Below are 21,717 nucleotides of genomic sequence, written 5' to 3'. Positions count from 1 at the left end.
GGGCTCAGGCCATTTAACAATATTATTGTCCTTTTGAGATACTATAGAATTGATCTATTGACTATTTCTTAACATGTGTATGGTGTTAAATATTCTTAATAAGTTTTGGCACATTGTCCAAAATATGACATTGCCAATTTGGGAAGGTCTGTAGTTCTTTTCCTTAGAAGGTTTGAATTAGAGGTGAATTGCCCAAGTGTTGACAAGGAGGCCAGGAGGCAGGGAGTGGAAGGCATTTGATGTATTTGGCTTTTGATAACAACCCTGCTAAAGCTTGAATGAAGACCTTCTAAGGATTGAGTCTGACAGATCGGCAACTGGGGGCGCCATGTGTGGATTTCCCTTAGTCTGGAATCTTCCTGATGGGCAGGAAGAGTAAGAAATCCCCTTGAGTCCCCAGCTGAAATACCTGGGGAAGTTTAGTGACAGCAGCCTATATCCTTCATGCGAAGGTCTGAGAGTGAGTTTCAGCTACTTAACAGTTAACTTACCTGTTGGCCACTGTCAGAAGCTGCAGGGTGCCATGGGACAGGTTGTGTCTGGCTTGTACTTTTATAATAGTGTAAAATTTGAATGAAGTATTGCATTGTAATATGATATTACTATAAAATGACAGACTCTGTCTCTTTTTTTTCAACAAGTATTCTGTAACTGTACAAATATCAATGTGGCTGCTATCAAAAAATTTTAAATATAGCACAGAGATTAGGCCCACAATCGTCAAGGTAATATTTAAACCTGGATCACCATATCTGATAGCTTTCAATGTGACCTTGAATATCCAAAGTCCTGCTTTTGTTTAAAACTTCAACAATTCAATATATTAGAATTCTAGAGACTTTTTTTCCTTTAAATTTGGAAACTGAGTTGAAATTGAACTTATTTCCACCACCCTTTTACTGGCCTTAAAGAATGAGATGGAACGTTAGTCACTAGAGGAACTTTAATCTAGGCCTTGGTCATGAAGGAAATATTTAGATAAATGATTTCAATTTTGTTTAGACTCAGTGTAATTATAGTCACACAGATTTTTCTTGAAAATCAACTAGGCAGGGCCAGGCGCAGTGGCTCACGCCTGTAATCCCAGCACTTTGGGAGGCCAAGGCGAGTGGATAATGAGGTCAGGAGTTCAAGACCAGCCTGGCCAACATGGTGAAACCCCATCTCTAACACAAATACAAAAATTAGCCAGGCGTGATGGTGGGCGCCTGTAATCCCAGCTACTCAGGAGTCTGAGGTAGGAGAAACGCTTGAACCCAGGAGGCAGAGGTTGCAGTGAGCTGAGGTCGCACCACTGCACTCCAGCCTGGGCAACAGAGCAGAGAGCAAGACTCCATCTAAAAAAAAGAAAGAAAGAAAGAAAAGAAAATCAACTAGGCTTCCTTTCCCCCAAGAGAAGATTTTACGTAACGAAGTTCACTGTGCACATTTTAATATTAATTGTTTATACTTATTTACTGTTAATTTGGATCAAATATTGGATCTGGCAAAATGCTCCTCCCCCCCACCTCCTGTCAGAGATCATGCAACGATGGACACCTTTACATTGAAACCTCCATTACAGGGATCTCACTGTTAACTGGAAGAGTCACAGCCGCAGAAACTGAATGGCGCCTGGGCGTTTTAGGTAGAATTTTAAACATAAATGAGAAACCAACGTGTACTGAGCTTTCATGAAGTTGTGTGCTTTTAGGAGTCTCTTCTTGCTCCTTGTCTTGTGAAATATCAAAGTGGCTTTATTTTATTCAGAAATAGGTAACATGTTAGAATACAGAATATGCATATATTATACTTAGACACTTAAAAACAGTGACACTGTTTCAGAGAAGTCTCCTTTTTTCTTTCTTTTCTTTTTTTTTGAGACAGAGCATCACTCTGTTGCCCAGGCTGGAGTGCAGTGGCACCATCTTGGCTCACTGCAACCTTTGCTTCCTGGGTTCAAGCAGTTCTCCCACCTTAAGCAGCTGGGATTATAGGCATACAGCACCACGCCCGGCTAATTGTTTATATTCTTAGTAGAGATGTAGTTTCATCATGTTCGCCAGGCTGGTCTCGAACTTCTGACCTCAAGTGATCCACCCACCTTGGCCTCCCAAAGTGCTGGGATTACAGGCATGAGCCACGGTGCCTGGCCCAGAGAAACCTCTTTACGTCCCATGAGCATTAGAGCAGTACCTAGGACCATGTAAGTTACCAGCAGTGATAAATGACTGGCAGGCTCTTTGCTCATCTTCTTCCTGAGCCAGGAACAGACAGGCATCAGCTCTCACCCAGGGCACTTGGATCTTCCCTTTGCAGTGTGCCAAGATCCCTTCAAAGCATGGAGCTTCATGCAGCAAGGCCGATGACCTAAGCTGGCGTGAGTCCTGTCTGCTGTCCTGGTGTATCCTATAGCACCTAATGTGCTGGAAGCACTCATGTATTTAGAAACATGATTAGTTCTTATGATGTCAGTTTTTTAAAAAAAGATGCAGGGTGCACAGGAGGAGAATCGGGGAGGTATTATTGCTTTGTCAGGTGAGATTCTGAATAAAATGTTCACACAGTTACAATGTTCGTATACAAAATTATTAACATGGCACAGGATTGCGTCAGGTTTTAGAGAGAGACCTATTACTTCTTTATAAGACTGCCTCACTTTTATAACTGTTAATATAGCTTGTAATACAGACAATTGAAAATAGCAAAAGCCCTTTTATTTCACTGATAATAAAGCTTCTTAGTTTGGATTCCCTGGGTTTTGATTCCATGGCCCACAGTCATTTTATTCAACAGGTTCTTTTTGAGGGCTCAGGGTGGAAAGTTCTGGACCTTCCTGGGAGGTCAAGGTGAGAATGACACACAAGGAGCTGAAGAGAGAAACCAGCAATGCAAAATCACGGGCACTTCCAGAGTATTTGAGATTTCATGCACGTAAACACATTTCACTTCACGTACATCAAAAGAAAAGGTCAATGAGTGTGTGAAACATTATTCTTTTATTTGGTTATTAATAGAACATAAGTCCTTGTGGGTAGGGACTGTATCCACAGCCCCAGAACCGGGCTTGGGCTACTGGGTACTCCATAAATATTTGTTGAGTGAATGACTGAAATAATTTGCTAACATTTAGTTTCTTGCACGTCTTGGAGATATTAAAACTACTTTAAACAAAGATGTCCTGGCTTTAGGGTTTCTGTTGGGAATGTTTCCTAAAATTGGCTTTGGGAAATGCATTGGTTCTTTCCTAGCACTAGGGGGCGGTATAGCGCAGTTAAGGAACCAAGTCTCAGTTTTTTCAAAGAGGGGTTCATACTTGAGCTGATACTTAGAAGTGGATAACCATGACTAAGTTAAATTAGCACTACAGGATGAGGTTAAAGCTACATCAGCATATTTCAAGCTTAACACAAGCATGTGTCCGGGTTAAAAATAATATCCGTAAATACAGCCTGCTTAAAAATAAATCATGTAAACAGGTTGCAAATGATGATTGAATCTTTCATCATTTTATGATCACTTTCTGCCACCCAGTTGCCATATGTGATCTAACAGCCGGAAGGTGTAACGTACACGTTAAAGTGAAGAAATACTCTTTTTTCCTTCAGAAGAGGAAAAGATCAGATAAAAATCTATCATTCCATCTGTGTAGTTGACACTGTTTTAACACCGGGGGAAAATGCAGGTGTTCTAGTTCTGCTGCAGAGACAGTGACTAAATATATACCGTCAAGACTGAGTGTCAGGGGCTGGCTCGGTACAGTCCAGCATGTGAATCGCTCTTTTGTGCTGGGAACCTGTTGGGCAACCTTGCCTCACATGGGAGTGCCCACAGGACGGGAGGTCTGGTCATATCTTTAAGTAGAGAGTCCCAGGGGCTGGAAGGGAGAAATTTTCCTTTATAACCTTATGTTTAAAGAGAACAAACTTAGTATTAGTCTGGTAGACATTGCCCATTAAGTGGGAAGTTAATGTATTCTTTTATTACTTTCTTCAGTTTGCAGTTCCTGAGGTCTTAAGGTCTGGCTGTGAAAGAACATCCAGGTAGATCCAGGTTTCCAGGCAACTCCAGACCCCTCTTCCAGGAGTCTTGATTGACAAACTTGCTGCAAAATTGTCTCACCTTCTTTTCTTGCCTGGTCTCTGTGGAAGTTCCAATTAGGAATCAAACAGCCCCAAAAGCCAGCAGCTGAAGAGAAAGGGGAATACAACAGTGCATCTGTGCCATCTCACTTGGCCTTAAACAGTAGGAAATCAGCTGCTTGTCAGTAAAATAAACAAATGCCCGCCAGTTCCGTGGCTGCACGCTGCCGGGGACATGCAAGGGGACTGGGGAAGTCCCCACAGTTTCTGGGGGTCACAGTGGGCCCAGAGCCGCTCTCCTCCCCTCCAGATTCTGGCGGCACTGTTGGCCAGCTGTGGATCCTCGCTTACTTTACCTAAGTCAGAGGAGACAGAGGTGAGTGCGCGCTGAGTGCTTCAGTACCGAGGCTGTGTAGGCCACCATGCGGTAGGGCAGCTTGGGGTTGAGGTTCCTTTTTAAAACTCTGCTTCCCGATGCTGCTTTCCACAGAGCTGGAGGACAGGCTTTTGGTGTTGAGTGTCTCGAGTCCTTGTTATTTTTCCCTTTGCAGTGAATATCTAGACAGGAATTTCTGTTAACCTCTTGTGAACCAAAAGGTGACGGACGCACCTCAATTGACTTAAAGGTTTATTTTGCCAACATTGAGGATTCTTCTGGGGAAAAAGAGACACAAGTCCCAGTGGGATCTATGTCCTGTGCTTCTTCCAAACAGGGTTTGAGGACTTCAGAGTTTAAAGGACAAGGAGAAAAGGGGGATGGGGGAGGTAGCAGTGAGGCATGGTCAGGTTCTTGGGAGGCTCTGATGAACACTCTGTGAATCTACATTGTACATATGAAAACAAAGGAGGGGAAAGTCAATTACACATTTGTCTCTTGCGCAGTAGATCTATGTTTTAAATAAGGTACTGTAAGCCTGTGAGGTCCCAGCTTTGGGAACAAAAAGAAAGCAGTTTCTGTGAGACTCCATTCCTAAGCTTCACTTTCCCTTAGGCATCATGAGATTGGGGGTCCCAAGATTCTGTTTTCCTTTCACACTCTATTAGGGAATTCTCTAGGCACTATTTTGATTTGGTAAATAGTGGATTAGTGTAAACTAAAAATCAGTCTGCTATTTACACCCCCAACACAGTGGCTCTTAATAGGCAACCATTTTTCATAAGTCTTATTTCAGACAACCCAAACTCCATTCCCCAGAGAAGCAGAGCGCGGGTGCTATATGTTAACTGCTGGGTGTCCGAGAAATTGCACAGGAACCGTCTTAACATGAAGAGTCCACACTGGACACTGTCACAAAGGGCAGAGTGAGGTGATGAAGTGTCAGATGCGTCTGTTTGCTGCTGGCACGCGTTTCAGCTGTGCTAGATTTGACCCCACACAGGACGCTACACTAGTGGTTTGGTGACTGTTCTGCATGGGAGTGCTGGCTCATGCTCCCTGACCCCTTCTAATTTTGCTGTGGTTCAGCAGTTCCAGTCCACCGTTGACACTTGAAATGCTGGTAGTATTCAAAACTCCACGGAGACAGAGGAAATTCTGGTGAGCAAGTGGCTGGAATGCCTTCTTAATGACAAAGGGGCCGTGTGGCTAAGAGCTGAAGGAAATGTGCGCGATGATGAATGTGCTGTAATTAATCACCGGAGATTTGTTCTCTTCCTCCTATGCACAGCACAGTGCAGGGGCAGGGCAGGGAGGGGGAGCGTCTCTGAGCCCAGACCTTCCTAGAGTTAACAATAGTGAATGCTGGTCATCAGGCGTGGCCTGACCAACAAATCTGCCTCCTTAGTTGGAAATACAGACATCCACTTTTCACTGGTGTGTAATTATTTTCTGGAATGCTGAGAACTGTCCCCCTGACCTGTGGCTCCTTCTTAAGCATCCAGGGTATGCAGTCTATTTGCAGGTTGCTATTTGAAGTCAGGGAGCCTCAGAGAATCATATATGTGCCAAATCAGTTCCTGCAAAGATGAACTTTCTGGGAGTCCTCTGATGAGGTTGGGACAAGGCAAAGAGGAGGAGTTTCCATGCACAGGCCGAGCAAGCTCCAGGCCCCTGCTGAAGTTCAGCTTTCTTCAGCTCTGGAAGCTGGACCCTGTGACTGGAGTCTGGCCAGCTGCAGGGACAAGTTTCTGTTATTATGTAAATGGAGTCACAGCGCTGCCTTGGAGGTGCTTTTTTTTTTTTTTTTTTTTTTTTGGCACAGAGTAACCCTTTGTCTGCCAAAAGGTAGCCTTTCCCTTTGCTTCAAGCCTGGAGTGTGCAGTTTGCAGTGGTGGCCTGTGAGCCACCAGTCAACCTGCAGATTGCCTTATTAGGCAGACTGCGGAGGCTGGCGACTGGGGACTGGCTGGCAGAGGCAGTGGCAGTGAGCTTGTGTCCTGTACGAAGCCGGAGAACCCGAGCCCTGGAGACGTGGCCTAGTACTGTTCTATTAATGACAGTGCTCCGTGATGACAGGAACACGCTCTCTCCTTGGCAGACGTACTTGATGGGATGGTTGGAAAACAGGAGTTCGGAGGGGAGGTGACTGCCCAAAGGACAGAATGGTAGGGGACTTTCTTCACGCGTAGCCTGTGCTCTTCAGTCCTGTATCAGGGCTTATTCTACAGAGTATGGACTTTCTCAGGATTTTTTTTTTAACTTTTAAGTTCAGGAGTACATGTGCAGATTTGTTATATAGGTAAACACGTGTTATGGGGTTTGTGGTACAGATGATTTCATCACCCAGGCCTTAAGCCCAGTCCCCATTCATTATTCTTCATGATCCTCTCCCTCCTCCCAGCCTCCACCCTCCAAAAGGCCCCAGTGTGTGTTATTCTCCTTTTTGTGTCCATGTGTTCTCATCGTTTAGCTCCCACTTATAAGTTAGAACATGCGGTATTTGGTTTTCTGTTTCTGCATTAGTTTGTTAAGGATAATGGCCTCCTGCTTTATCCATGCCCCTGCAGGGGACATGAGCTCATTCTTTTTTATGGCTGCATAGTATTCCATATCAGGAAATGTTGAATGTTTTCCTTTTACTCCAAGATGTTTTTTGGACTCTCAGAATCTTGTTTATGTTTTATAGTAAGCTTTGTTGAATGGTGAGGTCATGTGTGTAGCAGGAAGAAAATATCACCAGTCAATAAGGTGGTACAGCAGAGTTTTAGGAGCCAGGGGACCTGTGTCCCAGGGCTGCCACAGGTGGGCTAAGTGGGTAAGTCACTTGCACTGGGGAGGTGACTTCCCCAAGGACAGGATGGTATCGCTCACTTATCTAGGGCTTAGTGGGTAATCACTGGTGAATCTTTGGTCACTATACATTAAATGTATCCAGACTTCACTGTGTGCCCCATAAATATGTACATTTATTATTTGTCAATTAAAAATGAAATAAAAATGTGGAGTGGGCTGAATGCACTCAGTTACCGCCCATCGTACATTTCTCTCCTCAAACTGCGTGAACCGGCCTCCCCTCTCCTTTGTGTTCTCCTTGGTAAAACTGTTTAATGAGTGTGTGTGGTTCATAGCCACAGCCAAGCACCCACAGGACCGTTTCCCTGATGGAACCTGTAAGGCTGAATCCGTCTTTTCTCTTTTGAGCTTCTTCCAAACTTGCTGCAATTGCTGAAAGTTAGTGGAGAAGGCGCTTTCCTGCACTGAAATGTTCATTCCGATGCCTCAGGCTTTATGGATTAGGGCTCAGGGACCAAAGCTGCACGTGAGGCAAGTGAACACCTGGAGGAGCCTGCGCTCCGGATGCGGCAGTGACCAGGCTCAGAGAGCTCAGCCTCAGATCCCCTGTCTAAGCGGCTTCTCCTTCATCGAGCTGAGGCATGGAGAGCCTGCCGGGAAGAGAGATGCAAACCGAGGCTCACACTCACTGCCTGACTGCTCTGGACGCGGGCTCCAGCTCTCCTCTCCCTCCAGGGATCTTGGGGTAGCAGGGCTCATAAGCTGCTGCATGAGAACAGGGACAGCTCATACTGCTGGAGTCAGACTCGGAGCACGTGTATGTGTGTGTTTGTGTGTATGAGTGTGTGTGCACATGCATGTGCGTGTGTGCGTGTGTGTATCTTTAGCACAGTTGGAAGATGATGTCTGAGGTACTGCTGGCTCTGCTCTGCTAGTGTCCCTTTTGAACATGGAGCGATGTCCTTTTCATCTTCAGTTCATTGCTTATATCTGTTGCTTGTTGTTCAGGGAAAGCACAGATTCACTTTTCTCCTCATGTTAAAGAAATGCTTTTGGCTGGGTATGGTGGCTCGTGCCTGCCATCCCAGCACTTTGGGAGAATGAGGTGAAAGGATTCCTTAAGGCCAGGAGTTCAAGGCTAGCCTGGGCAACATAGTGAGGCTCCTGTCTCTATAAAGAATAGGCTGGGCATGGTGACACACTCCTGTAATGTCTGCACTTTGGGAGGCCAAGCCAGGCAGATCACTTGAGCTCAGAAATTTGAGACCAGCCTGGCCAACATGGCAAAACTGTCTCTACAAAAAAATACAAAAATTAGCCAGCTGTGGTAGCACATGCCTGTGGTCCCAGCTGAGGTGGGAGGGTCACTTGAGCTTGGGAGATCAACGTTGCAATGTGTTGTGATCATGCCATTGCACTCCAGCCTGGGCAACAGAAGGAGACCCTGTCTCAAAAAAAAAAGAAAGAAAAGAGAAAATTAGCTGGGCATGGTGGTGTGCACCTGAAGTCCCAGGTACCTGTAGTCCCTCTGTATTCAGGAGGCAGAGGTGGGAGGAATTGGCTTGAGCCCAGGAGGTCAAGGCTGCAGTGAGCTGTGATTGTGTCACTGCACTGCAGCTTGGGCAACAGAGCCAGACCATCTCAAAAAACAAAAACTAACCCATGGAAAACAAGGGTGACATTGGGGATGGGGGTTGATGAGCTTTTCTTGCATTTTCATACTGATTATTGTTGCTGAGTTTGTCGTTGTTGGTATTTTATTAAGATCCCCTTCTGAGAACAAGGAGAGCCAGAAATTACTTGATTCGAAACTCTTTCCTTCAAATCGTTCAAGTATAGCTCTAGAACAGCTATGATCCATCAGGTATCACAGGCATTTTATATATGTACTTGTCTGCCATCTGGACTTTTAGACTCATAAGGAATTCTCATCTCTGATGAGTCAGTGTTTCATTGCTTTCAGTTCATGTCAAAACCATCAAGTAGTGAGTGTTGAATGACTGGATTGGCAGAGCCTCCTCCACCCTCCCTGGATGACTGTAATCAAGTCAGCCCCTTCCCTCTACCTGAGGTCTTCTTCTCTGAGAGGAGAGGCGTGGACCCTGCGGCCCTGAAGGTGTGGCACGCTGCCCCTTGTGATGTCCCAGGATGCAGCTGCAGACTTCATACAGTGAACACCTAGGTTTACTATTACTATTATTAAAGACAGGGTCTCACTCTGTCACCCAGGCTGGAGTGCAGTAGCATGATCAAAGCTCACTGCAGCCTCAAATTTCGGGGGTCAAGTAATCCTGCCCTCAGCCTTCTGAGTAGCTGGGACTACACCATCATGCCTGGCTAATTTTTAAATATTTTTTGTAGAGACAGGGTCTTGCTATGTTGCCCAGGCTGGTCTCTAACTCCTCGTATCAAACAGTCCTCCTTCCTCAGCCTCTCAAAGTGCTGGGATTATAGGTGTGAGCCACCATTCCCGGGAAAAGCTGGGTTTACGTTTATTTGTCACATCATCGTTTAAGAGCCTTTTGTGGGTTGAGGCTTTGAACAGGTCAGAACCGTCCTTGGCATCTCCTGGCCTCCCTTGAGTGGTGGGTGGCCATGTGCCCCTCACAAGAGCTGTTCCCCAGGTGCTCAGCGTGTGCCTCTGCATTTTATGTCAGCTGTGATTTGCCTTCAGTGAACATTTTATTGTATATTGCACTGAAATCTACATACCATGACATTTACCATTTCAGCCATGTTTAAGTGAACAGTAGGGGCATGCAGGTGCATTCACTCATAGTGTGTGTCCATCACCACCATCCCTCTCCAGAACTTTCTCATCTTTCCAAACTGAAACTCTGTCCTCTTCAACGACTCCCCAATTTTCCCTCTGCCCAGCCCCTGATAACCAGCTTTCTACTATCTGTCTCTGAGTGTGACCATTCTAGAAACCTCATGTAAGTAGAATTGTACAGTATTTGTCCTTTGGTGGCTGGTTGATTTCACTTAGCATAATGTCTTCAAGGTTCGTCTACATTGTAGCAAGCATCAGAATTTCCTTCCTTTTAAGGCTTAATAGTATTCCTTCATATGTATATTTTAGTGTGTAATTTAAACATAGAACTGACCTACGTCTTCCTTTTCTGACAACCAGCTGACTCTTCTCTCTTCCTCTGAAGCATCTGGACTTTTCTTCCCAAGAATCATTCGCTATAGATTCAGAATGAATCAGAAACTAAAATGGAGATAATTTCATTTCAAATGTTAACTTTACTCTTTGGGACATTTACTTTAAGGATAAGTCTTTTAGGTGATTGCAATAAGCCTTTTCTTTAAAAAAGAATTCTTAAGTTTAGAAAGGCTGGCATGGTTTTCTTTCAACACATCTGATAATGAAAAAAATAGCTGTGACTTGTAATATTTCTTATTGAATGTACTTCGACCTTTTCATCTCTACCTACGTGGTCTGTTTTAAATTACCTTATGCAGTGATGTAATGCAACATTTTATTTGCAGTCTTGTCCAAGATATTGCCACTAACCAAAATTCACAGAGCCTTTCGCAGTGCACGCAGGAGGAGAATTAGACCAAAATGAGGAATCTGGAAAGTCTGACCGGCCAGTGAGATGTGATCAAAGGGAAATGAAAGGGCCTCGGTGGACTTTCTTGGGGCAGCGCCTCAGGTCAGGCAGCTCTGCCTTAGATTAAGAATCTGCACACATAAAGAAAATCCACCAAAGAAAACGAGAATACCATTTATGGCTATTGCTAGCATACAGAATGCTCCTTCATTAGGCTATAAAAATATATCCTTCACTTTGGAATTTCAGTCCAGCCATCGTCATTAGTAGTTTATAGTAGATTTCATTAAAATTTCCAGAGCACTTCTTGATTTTGGAAACGTATCGATAACTCAAATCAGTATGTATTTAGACAACTGTTAGTCATAATATAACACTCCCCCATACTGTCCATTTAAATTCCAGCTTATGGTTGGCTCAGTGGCTCATGCCTGTAATCTCAGCACTTCGGGAGGCCAAGGTGGAAGAATCATTTGAGGCTAGGAGTTTGAGACCAGCCTGGGCAACATGGCAAGATCCTGTGTCTACAAATTTTAAAAAATAATCCAGGTATGGTCCCAGCTACTCGAGAGGGTAAGAGGATGGCTTGAGCCCAGGAGTTGAGGCTGCAGTGAGCCATTTGTGCCACTGCACTCTAGCCTTGGCAACAGAACCAGACCCTATCTCAAATACATACATATGTACATACATTAATTACTTCATTCATTCATTCCAGCTCATTTTTCTGTAGACTGGGAGTGCTTTCATTGATATTCAGTGAGCATGACAAGGTGACGAGGTGACATTGTACAGACCTCTGCAGGAGCGTGTAGCACACCCAAATCTCTTTTTGATACGGAGTTATCGAATTGCATGGATTAAATAATGTGGTCCATTTTTGGAGTGCTTCCATATGCATTCTCTCATTTCATCCTGGCTCACCATCCTATTTCCCTCTTTGATTTTCTTTGATTTTATTGTGGCTGATCAGGGAATGGCTGCTTTGCCTTTATTTAGAAAGTTTTTTTAGAGACGGGGTCTTAATCTGTTGCCCAAGCTGGAGGAGTGCAGTGGCGTGAGCCTAGCTCACTGCAGCCTCGGCCTCCAGGGCTCAAGTGATCCTCCCGTGCTTCAGCCTTAAAGTAGCTGATTACAAGTAGGGATTACAGGCATGTGCCACCATGCCCAGATAAATTTTTTTTTTTTAATTTTTGTAGAGACGGAATCTCACTTTGTTGCCCAGGCTGCTCTCAACTCCTGGCTTCAGGCGATCCTCCTGACTTGGCCTCTCCAAGTGCTGAGATTACAGGCATAAGCCACTGCCAGGCCGTTTTGCCTTCAGAAATATATTTTAAGTTGTTGGTCTAGGCTTGATGTATCTATCCTAGGTCACACACTATCCTGGTTTTCTCATCTGCGTATGAGGATAGTCATAGGATCTCCCCAGCAGGCACCGATAAGACTATAGGAGTTAAATGCTCTGAGACCCTCAGCCTCGCATCCACCCCCACAGCCATGAGTCAGGGGAGGTCACAGGTGCCATCCTGTTCTCTCCAACAGCGCCCAAGCCGTGGTGGGACGTGTCTGGCTGCAGTGGAGGTGCTAGCTACTTCCCTTTCCTTGGCTTCGTCCTCATTTTCTCCCCCAGGATGATGGCCCCAAAGGGCAGTTGCCCCAAAGGACAGCGTTGCAGGGGGGCTCACATGTCATCAGCAAGAACAAGTTACACAGTCTGGCTCCCCAAATAGCCTCCCTGTAGTCTGAGCTGCTGCTGTGACCTGCGCTACACAGTCCCTGAAGGTTTAATGCTGTGACTGTCATCTAATGCCTTCTCTTTTGACCTTGTCAATTTGGGAAATGACACGTCTCACCTAAACTCATACTGAGGCATTGTCAATAGTTGGACTGCAGGAATCATTGTCCCAGTTTTTACCTTTGCCTAGCTCGGAAATCCTGTTAGATGCCCAGGAACTCAGAGGAACACATTGTTCAGAAGAATACTAGGAATACACATACTAAAGAAACAGATGAACTAGAGCATCATAAGACATTTCCAGTTTCCCTCGTGAATGTTTAACCTATTCTTCCTGGTTCTTCCTGCATGCAGATATTTCTGTTTCACATCATGGCTTCGGGTTTTAAGAAAGACAGGAAGATTTAAGTAAGAGTCTCAAGCCGAGGAAAGAGAAATAATACTTTTCATCTCTGCAAACCATTCAAGTAATGAGGTTGGCTGAGCACGAGAGGATTTAAGGATAGAAGCGATCTCATCGCTCACCTCCTTATTTGATTCATTGATCCATTCAACCAGTACTGATAGTTGGCTTGTTCTGAGCCAGGCTCTGTGCTAGAAATGTGCCCAGAAGTGTACATCACGTGCTGTCTCTCCAGTTTTTATAATCCTTTAGCTGGGAGACAGTAAAGGCTTTTGAGCAGGAAAGGTTTGATAGATAATAAAGAAGAAAATTGGTGAAGGAGTTGTAACAGGTGAATTCAGTGTTGCTAGGCAGGGCAAGGTTCTTCTGTGCACAGCTGGTGTCAAGGTTAAGAAACACTGGCACCACCTGTTATCAAGGATCTTGGTGACTGTCTAGGTCAATGCCTCAGTTTAGAGCCAAGACAATGCCTCTGCTAGAAGATGGGAGCAGGCTGGTTTTCTGCCATTGGTCCACGGGCACCAATTATTCACACCAGGATTTTCTCCTGGATTTTTAGTCTACATCTAAGTTTTGGGGACTTAAGAGGTCTTATTGCCTTCATCTTCATTTGTATTTAATCCTTTTGCTAATGTCAGAAGGAAATCATACATATGATGGATACTTTGGAAAACAGAGAAGGAAAAACATGAATAGAGTTATCTCTGAGTTGCGAGAGAATTAATGTCTTGCTCTATTTCCTGTCATTCGGATTGGGTGTCTGTGTATCTCTACTATAACATCAAAAACTTTTCAAATCAGTAATGGAGTTTCAACCCTGGTTTGCTTGTGTCATTTATTTACCCAGTTTTCTATATGACTGTGTACGCCAGGCAGACTAATTCCCATTTTATACATTTATAAATGTATACATGAATAAATGGGTTCATTAATTTTAATAATATTAATTATTCCAATCATAGACCCATTTATTTACATCATCTATAATTTATCTCATCAACATTTTAGTTTTCAGTATACAGATATTTCATCTTGATGGTTAAATTTACAACCATTTTATTTTTTGATACAATTATGAATGGGATTGATTTCTTTATTTTTTTAGCTTATTGTTGGTGTGAAGAAATGTTATTGGCATTTTTTTTTTTTGAGATGGAGTCTCACTCTGTAGCCCAGACTAGAGTACAGTGGCGCAATCTCAGCTCACTGCAACCTCTGCCTCCTGGGTTCAAGCGATTCTCCTGCCTCAGCCTCCTGAGTAGCTGACATTGCAGGTGCACGGTTATTGGCACTCCTTAAGGAACCAAAAGTAGTACTACCATTTAATCCAGCAATCGCACTACTGGGTATCTACCCAAAGGAAAAGAAATCATTATATCAGAAAGACACATGCACCCACGTATGTATAGCGGCACAAAGTGCCCATAGACCAACGAGTGGATAAAGAAAATGTGGTAGATATACACTGTGGAATACTACTCAGCCATATAAAAGAATAAAATAATGTCTGTTGCAAGAACTTGGATGGAGCTGGAGACATTACTCTAAGTGAAGTACCTCAGGAATGGAAAACCAAATGTCATATGTTTTCACTTATAAGTGGGAGCTAAGCTATGAGGATGCAAAGGCATAAGCATGATATAACGGACTCTGGGGCTCTAAGGGGCAGTTGGGAGGGTGAGTGAGAAAGGACTGCATATCAGGTACAGTGTACCCTGCTCAGGTAAGGGTACACTAAAATCTCAGAAATCACCACTAAATAACTTATCCATTTAATCCAAATCCAATCCAAAAATTATTGAAATAAAAATCATTTATATTGCTAAAAAGAAATGCTACTATCAGGAGCAGTGGCTCGTGTCTTTAATCCTAGCATTTTGTGAAGCCAAGGCAGGAGGACCACTTGAGGTCGGGAGTTAGAGATCAGCCTGGGAAACATAAGTAAGACCCAATCGCTACCAAAAAATTCAAAAATTAACCAGGCATGTTGGCACATGCCTATAGTTCTGGAGTCTCAGGAGGATGAGGGGGGAGAATTGCTTGAGTCCAGGAGTTCAAGGATACAGTGAGCTCTGGTCACACCACTGCACTTCTGTCTGGGTGGCAGAAGAAGATGTACTACTCATAATTGTACTTAATATGATAAATGATGAGATATGTATGTATCAGAATTAGAACATGCAGCTATAATGCCATAGTCTTCATGTTGTGAGTCATCATCAGTGAACTACAAACATTGTAAAAACATAGCAACCTAACATATGTAAATTAGGAGTTAGCATGTTAACTTCTCTATTTAGACCAAATGAATATCACATCGTAGAGGTGGTATCAATACTCACAAAACTTGTCAACATTATATTCATGCAATTTTAGTAAAAAATAAAGTTTCCCTCTGGTAGATCCCATCAAGTATGATAGTCAAGCGTTGAGAAGAAGAATGTACCATGGTAGTCATGTTGGCTGAAGGAATTGCCCTGAGTGTCATTCATCTAAGGGGCCATTAGGTCTTTTTTCCGTTGACCTTGTTCACAGCACACACTTTCATCTTAACAAAAATGAAGCCAAAGGTACTCAGGAGAGGAAAGTCAGGTACCAGATTGCTTAGCAATTTATCCAATTTCAAGTTGCATGGGAAAACGCATACTATTGAAACTCACATTTTTACCCCTTGCAAGAGTACTTTAGTCAGAGCGATACATCAGTGATCAAAACAGGTCCTAGCACTGTTAGCATACTTACTAATATAGTGGAAAATTTTGTCCATCTATTTAGTCCACAATGACTATAGTGCAGTGAGCAAAATTCCAATGTGTCATATTTCTCAATGGTCAAAAAAATCAATCCTAGGTAAAAAGTAAGGATTTTCCGTTGGGCATGGTGGCTCACACCTGTAATCCCTGCACTTTGGGAGGCCAAGGTGGGCAGATCAAGAGGTCAGGAGATCAAGACCATCCTGGCTAATTCGGTGAAACCCCATCTCTACTAAAATTACACAAAATTAGCTGGGTGTGGTGGTGGGCACCTGTAGTCACAGCTACTCAGGAGGCTGAGGCAGAAGAATCGCTCGAACCCAGGAGGCATAGGTTGCAGTGAGCCGAGATCACACCACTGCACTCCAGTCTGGGCGGCAGAGCAAGATTCCATCTCAAAAAAAAAAAAGTAAGGATATTTCTCATGAGAATTCCATCATGTGTGTCAGTCAGTTATTGAGAAAAAAACTCAGTCATGATATTCCTGTTGGCTGAATGAATAATTCTAATCGTTACAGGGGTTAGTCTTCACTAGTTCAATTACCTATTTGGAATTTTTCAGTCAGCAAAGGCAATCTCTCACTTCCACTCAATAGAATAGTGCCAGTAGGACTTACTAAATATCCAGTGAGAGAAAAAGAACAAAGGTCTTAGTGCCAAATATCCAAGAAAATTGGGAATTATAGGAAACTTAAAAAACACTTAGAGACTCAGAATTTATCCTTTACTTAGAAGCACACAGATAGAAGTGTGCAAAACAAGTTTCACAGAAATATTTCATTGGCAGAATCCCGAAATAAAATCCCCATGGAAGGAAACTAAGAAATCCAAACTTCTTGTCTTAGAATGTTACCTAGGCTGGGACCTCAGCATAACCAACTGAGCTTAATTTTTGCATCATCATTTCTCTTCACGATAACAACGTATCACTGACCCAGCCCATGGCACTCATATGCATATACACACTTAGATCAAATATGCTTACTAGAGATGGTTCCTTAAACACTGGTGCTAAAGTGGACTGCATGCCACATCTGTGATGCCAGACAGTTGGGTGGTATCAGTATAGAAATGCTAGACATCCTTGAGTCCATTCATAGTAATTTCCTTGTATGATTTCTAGAAATAAAATGAATGAGTCATTGCTTCCTACACACTTAAAAGTAGCCACATCCACATCTTATTCCTCTCCAACCAAGTGGGAGAATTAGGAAGAAAAGGGAAAATACTAATCAATTACTTCCTTTTATTCACAGCACCCACACCCCACCAGGGACACTGACTTCTCTCTGAGCCTTATGACTTTAGCTGTGCCCCAGTTACTCATATCTGGGGGTAGCCCTGGTTTTGAGCAATGTCTATGGGATCAAAACTAGACTTAGAAATCATAAGTAGAGTAGAAATAGTATATGGTTAGAAATCACACATGGTTTATGAAAGACAACTGCAGCTGGCCTGACGTCTCCTTCTGGGGTCAGGCTGGCCCCTTTGCCAGCCACATGGGATACAGGGCTGGGAGCCTCTATGACCTCAATGCAGGACAAGTTTACAACAATGGTGCCTGTTCTTTTGTGTTCAGGCTGATCAGGACTGTGGGAATTGTCCTGGGGAGAGTCGGAGGATGTGGATTTTCAGCCTGGCACTTCCATGCCACAAGCTACGTGACCTTGAATATTCTATAGGAGTCATCCACCATTTCATTAAATGAAGACTGGGTGATCAGAAAGGCCTCTTCAGCTCCAGTCTTCCCAGGGTCCAAGGTTCTGGAGGTACTGGGCCTGATTCACTTGATCCAGTGATGCCACAGTGGGGTGTCAGCATTGCAATGGCTCACTCATTGATCCTTCAGGTCCCCTCCAGCCACCACCCATGTGCCATGACACAGCATGACATGTACCATGGCCCGACGTGATGTGTACCAGGATGTGACATGTTCCTTGACCTGCTATGACAGTGACCTCCCTCAGCCTCTCCCAGTCACACGGTTATGCCCCTAGAGCATGTTTGCATGCCCATCTAAAGGCAACTTAAATATTTGTTTTTACTTCTCTTTAATTTAAAAATTGAAACCTTAAAAATACCCAGTAAAATATTGTACTTCCATAAAGCACTGCTCCTAAGATGAGTGCTTCTCAGTGGACACAGCAGCAGGGAACTTTGTGTGTTCATGCTGAGCTGGTGGCTATGTGATGCTATTGAAGGGGGAATACATGACCATCAGCACTCAGTTAAAATTAAGAAAGTCACAGGCCAGGTGTGGTGGCTCACACCTGTAATCCCAGCCCTTTGGGAGGCGAAGGTGGGCGGATCACCTGAGGTCAGGACACCAGCCTGGCCAACATGGTGAAACCTCATCTCTACTAAAAATACAAAAATTAACCAGGTGTGGTGGCGGGCACTGTAATCCCAGCTACTCAGAGGCTGAGGTAGGAGAATTTCTTGAACCTGGCAGGCAGAGGTTGCAGTGAGCCAAGACAGGCCATTGCACTCCAGCCTGGGCGACAGAGCAAGACTCTGTCTCAAAAAAAAGATCACAATCACAACTTAGAATTCCTCTGGAAATAAATATGCTAACCTACAGAATGATGTGAGGAAACGTTTGGGTATTTTGTAGCTTCCCTGTGTGAATGAGCTAGCCTACAACAATAATGATAATTTAATAATAATATCTGAATGTCAAGTGGAAAAATTAAAAATAATTATAATTATTGGAGAGTAAAACATTTTTACAGATATTTTCTATCAATATAAAATATAGATTTTCCTTCACAGGCTTATTTGGTTTCATATGGATAGAATGCTTATTAATAGATTAAATTTTATATCCATAATTTTACAAAGAATGTTGTGCTTTTTCCTTTCAGCAATTATGTCATATTTAAATATTTGCTTTAATTATAATCAATAGGTGAGGCAGAGTGATAAGACTCCATTACCAACTTAAAGAAAATATGCAACATTTAAAAAAATCCTGTACTGAAATTTCATTTTCAAAATCTAAAATATGGGAAGGGAGCAAGGACTGAAAAACTAATGATTGGGTACTATGCTCAGTACAGGGGTAACGGGATCCATTGTACCCCAAACCTCAGCATCATTCAATGTACCCATGTAACAAACCTGCACAGATACCCCTAAATCTAAAATAAATGTTGGAATAAAAAAGAAGAAAAGGAAAAGCAAATGACAGGAAAATTTGAAAAAAAATTAGAATAGACTTATTCCCTAATAATCATTCAAAGTAAGCTTTTAGATTCTTTTAGGAATACTGTAATTGAGTATTCTATAGGAAGAGTAGTTTTCAAACACAAAAAGGGTGATGAGCAGTGATACTGTGTTCCATAAACAGTTATATTCTTTGTTTTTTGGGATGGAGTCTTGCTCTGTCACCCAGGCTGGAGTGCAGTGGTGCGATCTTGACTCACTGTAACCTCCGCCTCCCGGGTTCAAACGATTCTTCTGCCTCAGCCTCCTGAGTAGCTGGGACTACAAGTGCATGCCACCATGCCCAGCTAATTTTGGTACTTTCGGTAGAGACAGCATTTCACCATATTCACCAGGCTGGTCTCAAACTCCTGACCTCATGATCTGCCTGCCTTGGCCTCCCAAAGTGCTGGGATTACAGGCACGAGCCACCACGCCTGGCTAATAAACTGTTAAGTACTTTATAAAGGATGATTTATCAACATGTCAACATGTATATGATTTCATCCTATCTCTCCTGTTTTGTTTTGTTTTGTTTTTAATGTAGGATCTCACTCTGTTGCTGCCCAGGCTGGAGTGCAGTGGTGTGATCATGTCTCACTGCAGCCTCGACCTCCTGGGCTCAAGCAATCCTCATGCCTCAGCCTCCCAAGTAACTGGGACTATAGGCATGTACCACCACACCCAGCTTATTTTTTATTTTTTGTAGAGACAGGCCCTCACCATGTTGCCCAGGCCCGTCTCGGACTCCTGGGCTCAGGTGATCCTCCCTCTTGGCCTCAGCCAAGCATCAGCCACCATTCCTGGTTCGTCCTATCTCTTTGTTTCCAGAATCAGTTGCTTCTACTACTCCCTCCCCTTCCTCTTCTCCTCCCAGTACTCCCTTTTTTCTTTTTGTTGCTAATTATCTATGACCTTACCATCAAGTTTCTATTTTAGTTATTCACAGTACTGATGTTGTTCCTTGCTGAGTGTTTGTTAACTATCCTATTTGCCATAGTTCTTCCTGATTTTATGACTATAATGTAATGAGCAGTTTATAGAGAAAAATGCCAAATGCTATCACTGACCCCTCTAGTACCCAGGGTTGATTTATCTTATATTTATGTGCCTTTATTTTATTTTTATTTTTTGAGACAGAATCTGGCTCTGTCGCCAGGAGCCAGACTGGAGTGCAGTGGCGGGATCTTGCCTCACTGCAACCTCCGATTCCCAGGTTCAAGCAATTCTCCTGCCTCAGCCTCCCGAGTAGCTGAGACTACAGGTGTTCGCCACCATGCCCAGCTAATTTTTGTATTTTTTAGTAGAGAGGGGGTTTCACCATGTTGGTCAGGATGGTTTCAATCTCTTGACCTCGCGATCTGCCTACCTTGGCTTCAAAGTGCTGGGATTACAGGCGTGAGCCACTGCGCCTGGCCTTATGTGCCTTTATTAATTTCAGCATATAATTCTTCATTTTCACTGTGTGTTTATCTTTTACAAATTAGTCTAAGTCAACCTGATTTGATCACAGGATACTAACTCCACACACCCATTTTAGAAGGAGAATCTCTAGCTTTTAGAAGAGATTATCTCGTGATTTCCTGTGGTCATTCAGCAAATATTTCCTGCAGACATACTGTGCACCAGGTACAGTGTCCAGAAGTAAAGATACAAAGACAAACTCAGAGTCCCTGCTCCCAGGTGGGGGTGTGGTGAGTCACAGTCTTGATCCCACCTCTCTGGCATCCTGTAGCTCCATCACCAAACAATTGTCTATCCAGGAGCAAGTTATTCGTCTAGCCCTATTTCCTTACCTTGCAAATGAGACAATTTCCTTTTGTTCTCTTGAATGTCCCATTTCTCTGTACAAACGATCAGTCTGTAATTATCGTGAATTTTTCTTGAAATTGCATGAGCATTGCTTGGGCCCACCAGCAACATATCGTGGTTGAAATTAAACAGGGGGCGGTCTAATAGGCAAAGCTTAATGGCTTCTGCCTCAAATTAAAATTTTTGAACCTCTAGTAATATCTGCCCTTCCTTTTCCCACAGTTTCACTCATATGTTGTTCATAAATCTTAAGTATGGGCTGTTGGCTCTCTGTTAGGTGAAATACTTCATTTAACTTAGCCAAAGCCAGACTTGAAGCAGCCTGGAAATCCTCAAGCGTCCCTTCTTCCCAATACATCGAGAGTCTCTGTAGGTTTTGCTTTTGTGAGTGTGTGTTTGTTGGGAGAGGAAGTTGTGTCTGACTCCTCCAATGATGATTAGGTTGCCGCATTGTCTGCTTAGCAGAAGCAAATCCTGGGATGCGCGTGGCTTTGCCTTGGTCATCTACATCACCCACGTCCCATCACTGGGCTCCAGTCTGTTGCAGCGCCTCCAGGCTTAATTTCTGTTCGTAATCTGATTATGGGGTCTGAGCTCTTCCAGCCGGCAGCCTCTTGCTTTTCACGTACCAGAGGCTCAAAGACACAAGTGCCTGGTCGCTGTAGTCCTGCACTGTGAAAAATCTCAACCCAGTTTTGCTTAGACCAGACGAAGATCGCTGCTGGCTGAGAATTAGCTGTAGAGCAGGCTGTGCTACTGAGCCTTCTGTGTGCCAGCATGTTCAGAAGCCCAGGCTTTTCCAGCTATTTGGGAGCTTTCAAATTCTCTGAGAAACAAGGTAAGGCAAGAGAAATATGAAATGCACTTATGTATGGATTTTACGGCACAATGAATGCTGGGGGTCCTCTGTTTTACCCTGTGTATTCTCCGGTGTCCAGTTACTTATACATGTTTCTCAAAAGACATTTTAAATATCTAATTAAGTTTATAAATGAGCTTATCTTGTGATTGCTGATAAGT

At 43.5% G+C, this 21,717-nt stretch overlaps 1 protein-coding gene and 1 pseudogene across 50 annotated transcripts in view; one reads left to right on the top strand and one right to left on the bottom strand.

Moving 5' to 3' along the window:
* Positions 1-21,717, top strand: part of SVIL (supervillin) — a 269,934-nt gene that overhangs the window by 136,496 nt on the left and 111,721 nt on the right. For 5 of the 50 annotated variants that reach the window (XM_078329697.1, XM_078329696.1, XM_035307058.3 and 2 more), the window contains exon 1: positions 21,233-21,535. The exons of the other annotated variants lie outside the window; for them this stretch is intronic. In XM_078329697.1, coding sequence (XP_078185823.1) covers positions 21,475-21,535 — 61 coding nt within the window. In that variant the 5' untranslated portion in view covers positions 21,233-21,474. Of the gene's footprint in view, positions 1-21,232; positions 21,536-21,717 lie in introns of those variants that run through there. 50 annotated transcript variants of the gene reach the window in all.
* Positions 16,543-16,617, bottom strand: LOC118143453 (small nucleolar RNA SNORD115; annotated as a pseudogene).

Source organism: Callithrix jacchus, chromosome 7 (genome assembly GCF_049354715.1).
Source record: "Callithrix jacchus isolate 240 chromosome 7, calJac240_pri, whole genome shotgun sequence".
Taxonomy (NCBI): domain Eukaryota; kingdom Metazoa; phylum Chordata; class Mammalia; order Primates; family Cebidae; genus Callithrix; species Callithrix jacchus.
The sequence above is the reverse complement of the archived record's forward strand: the minus strand, read 5'-3'. Positions and strand labels throughout refer to the sequence as shown.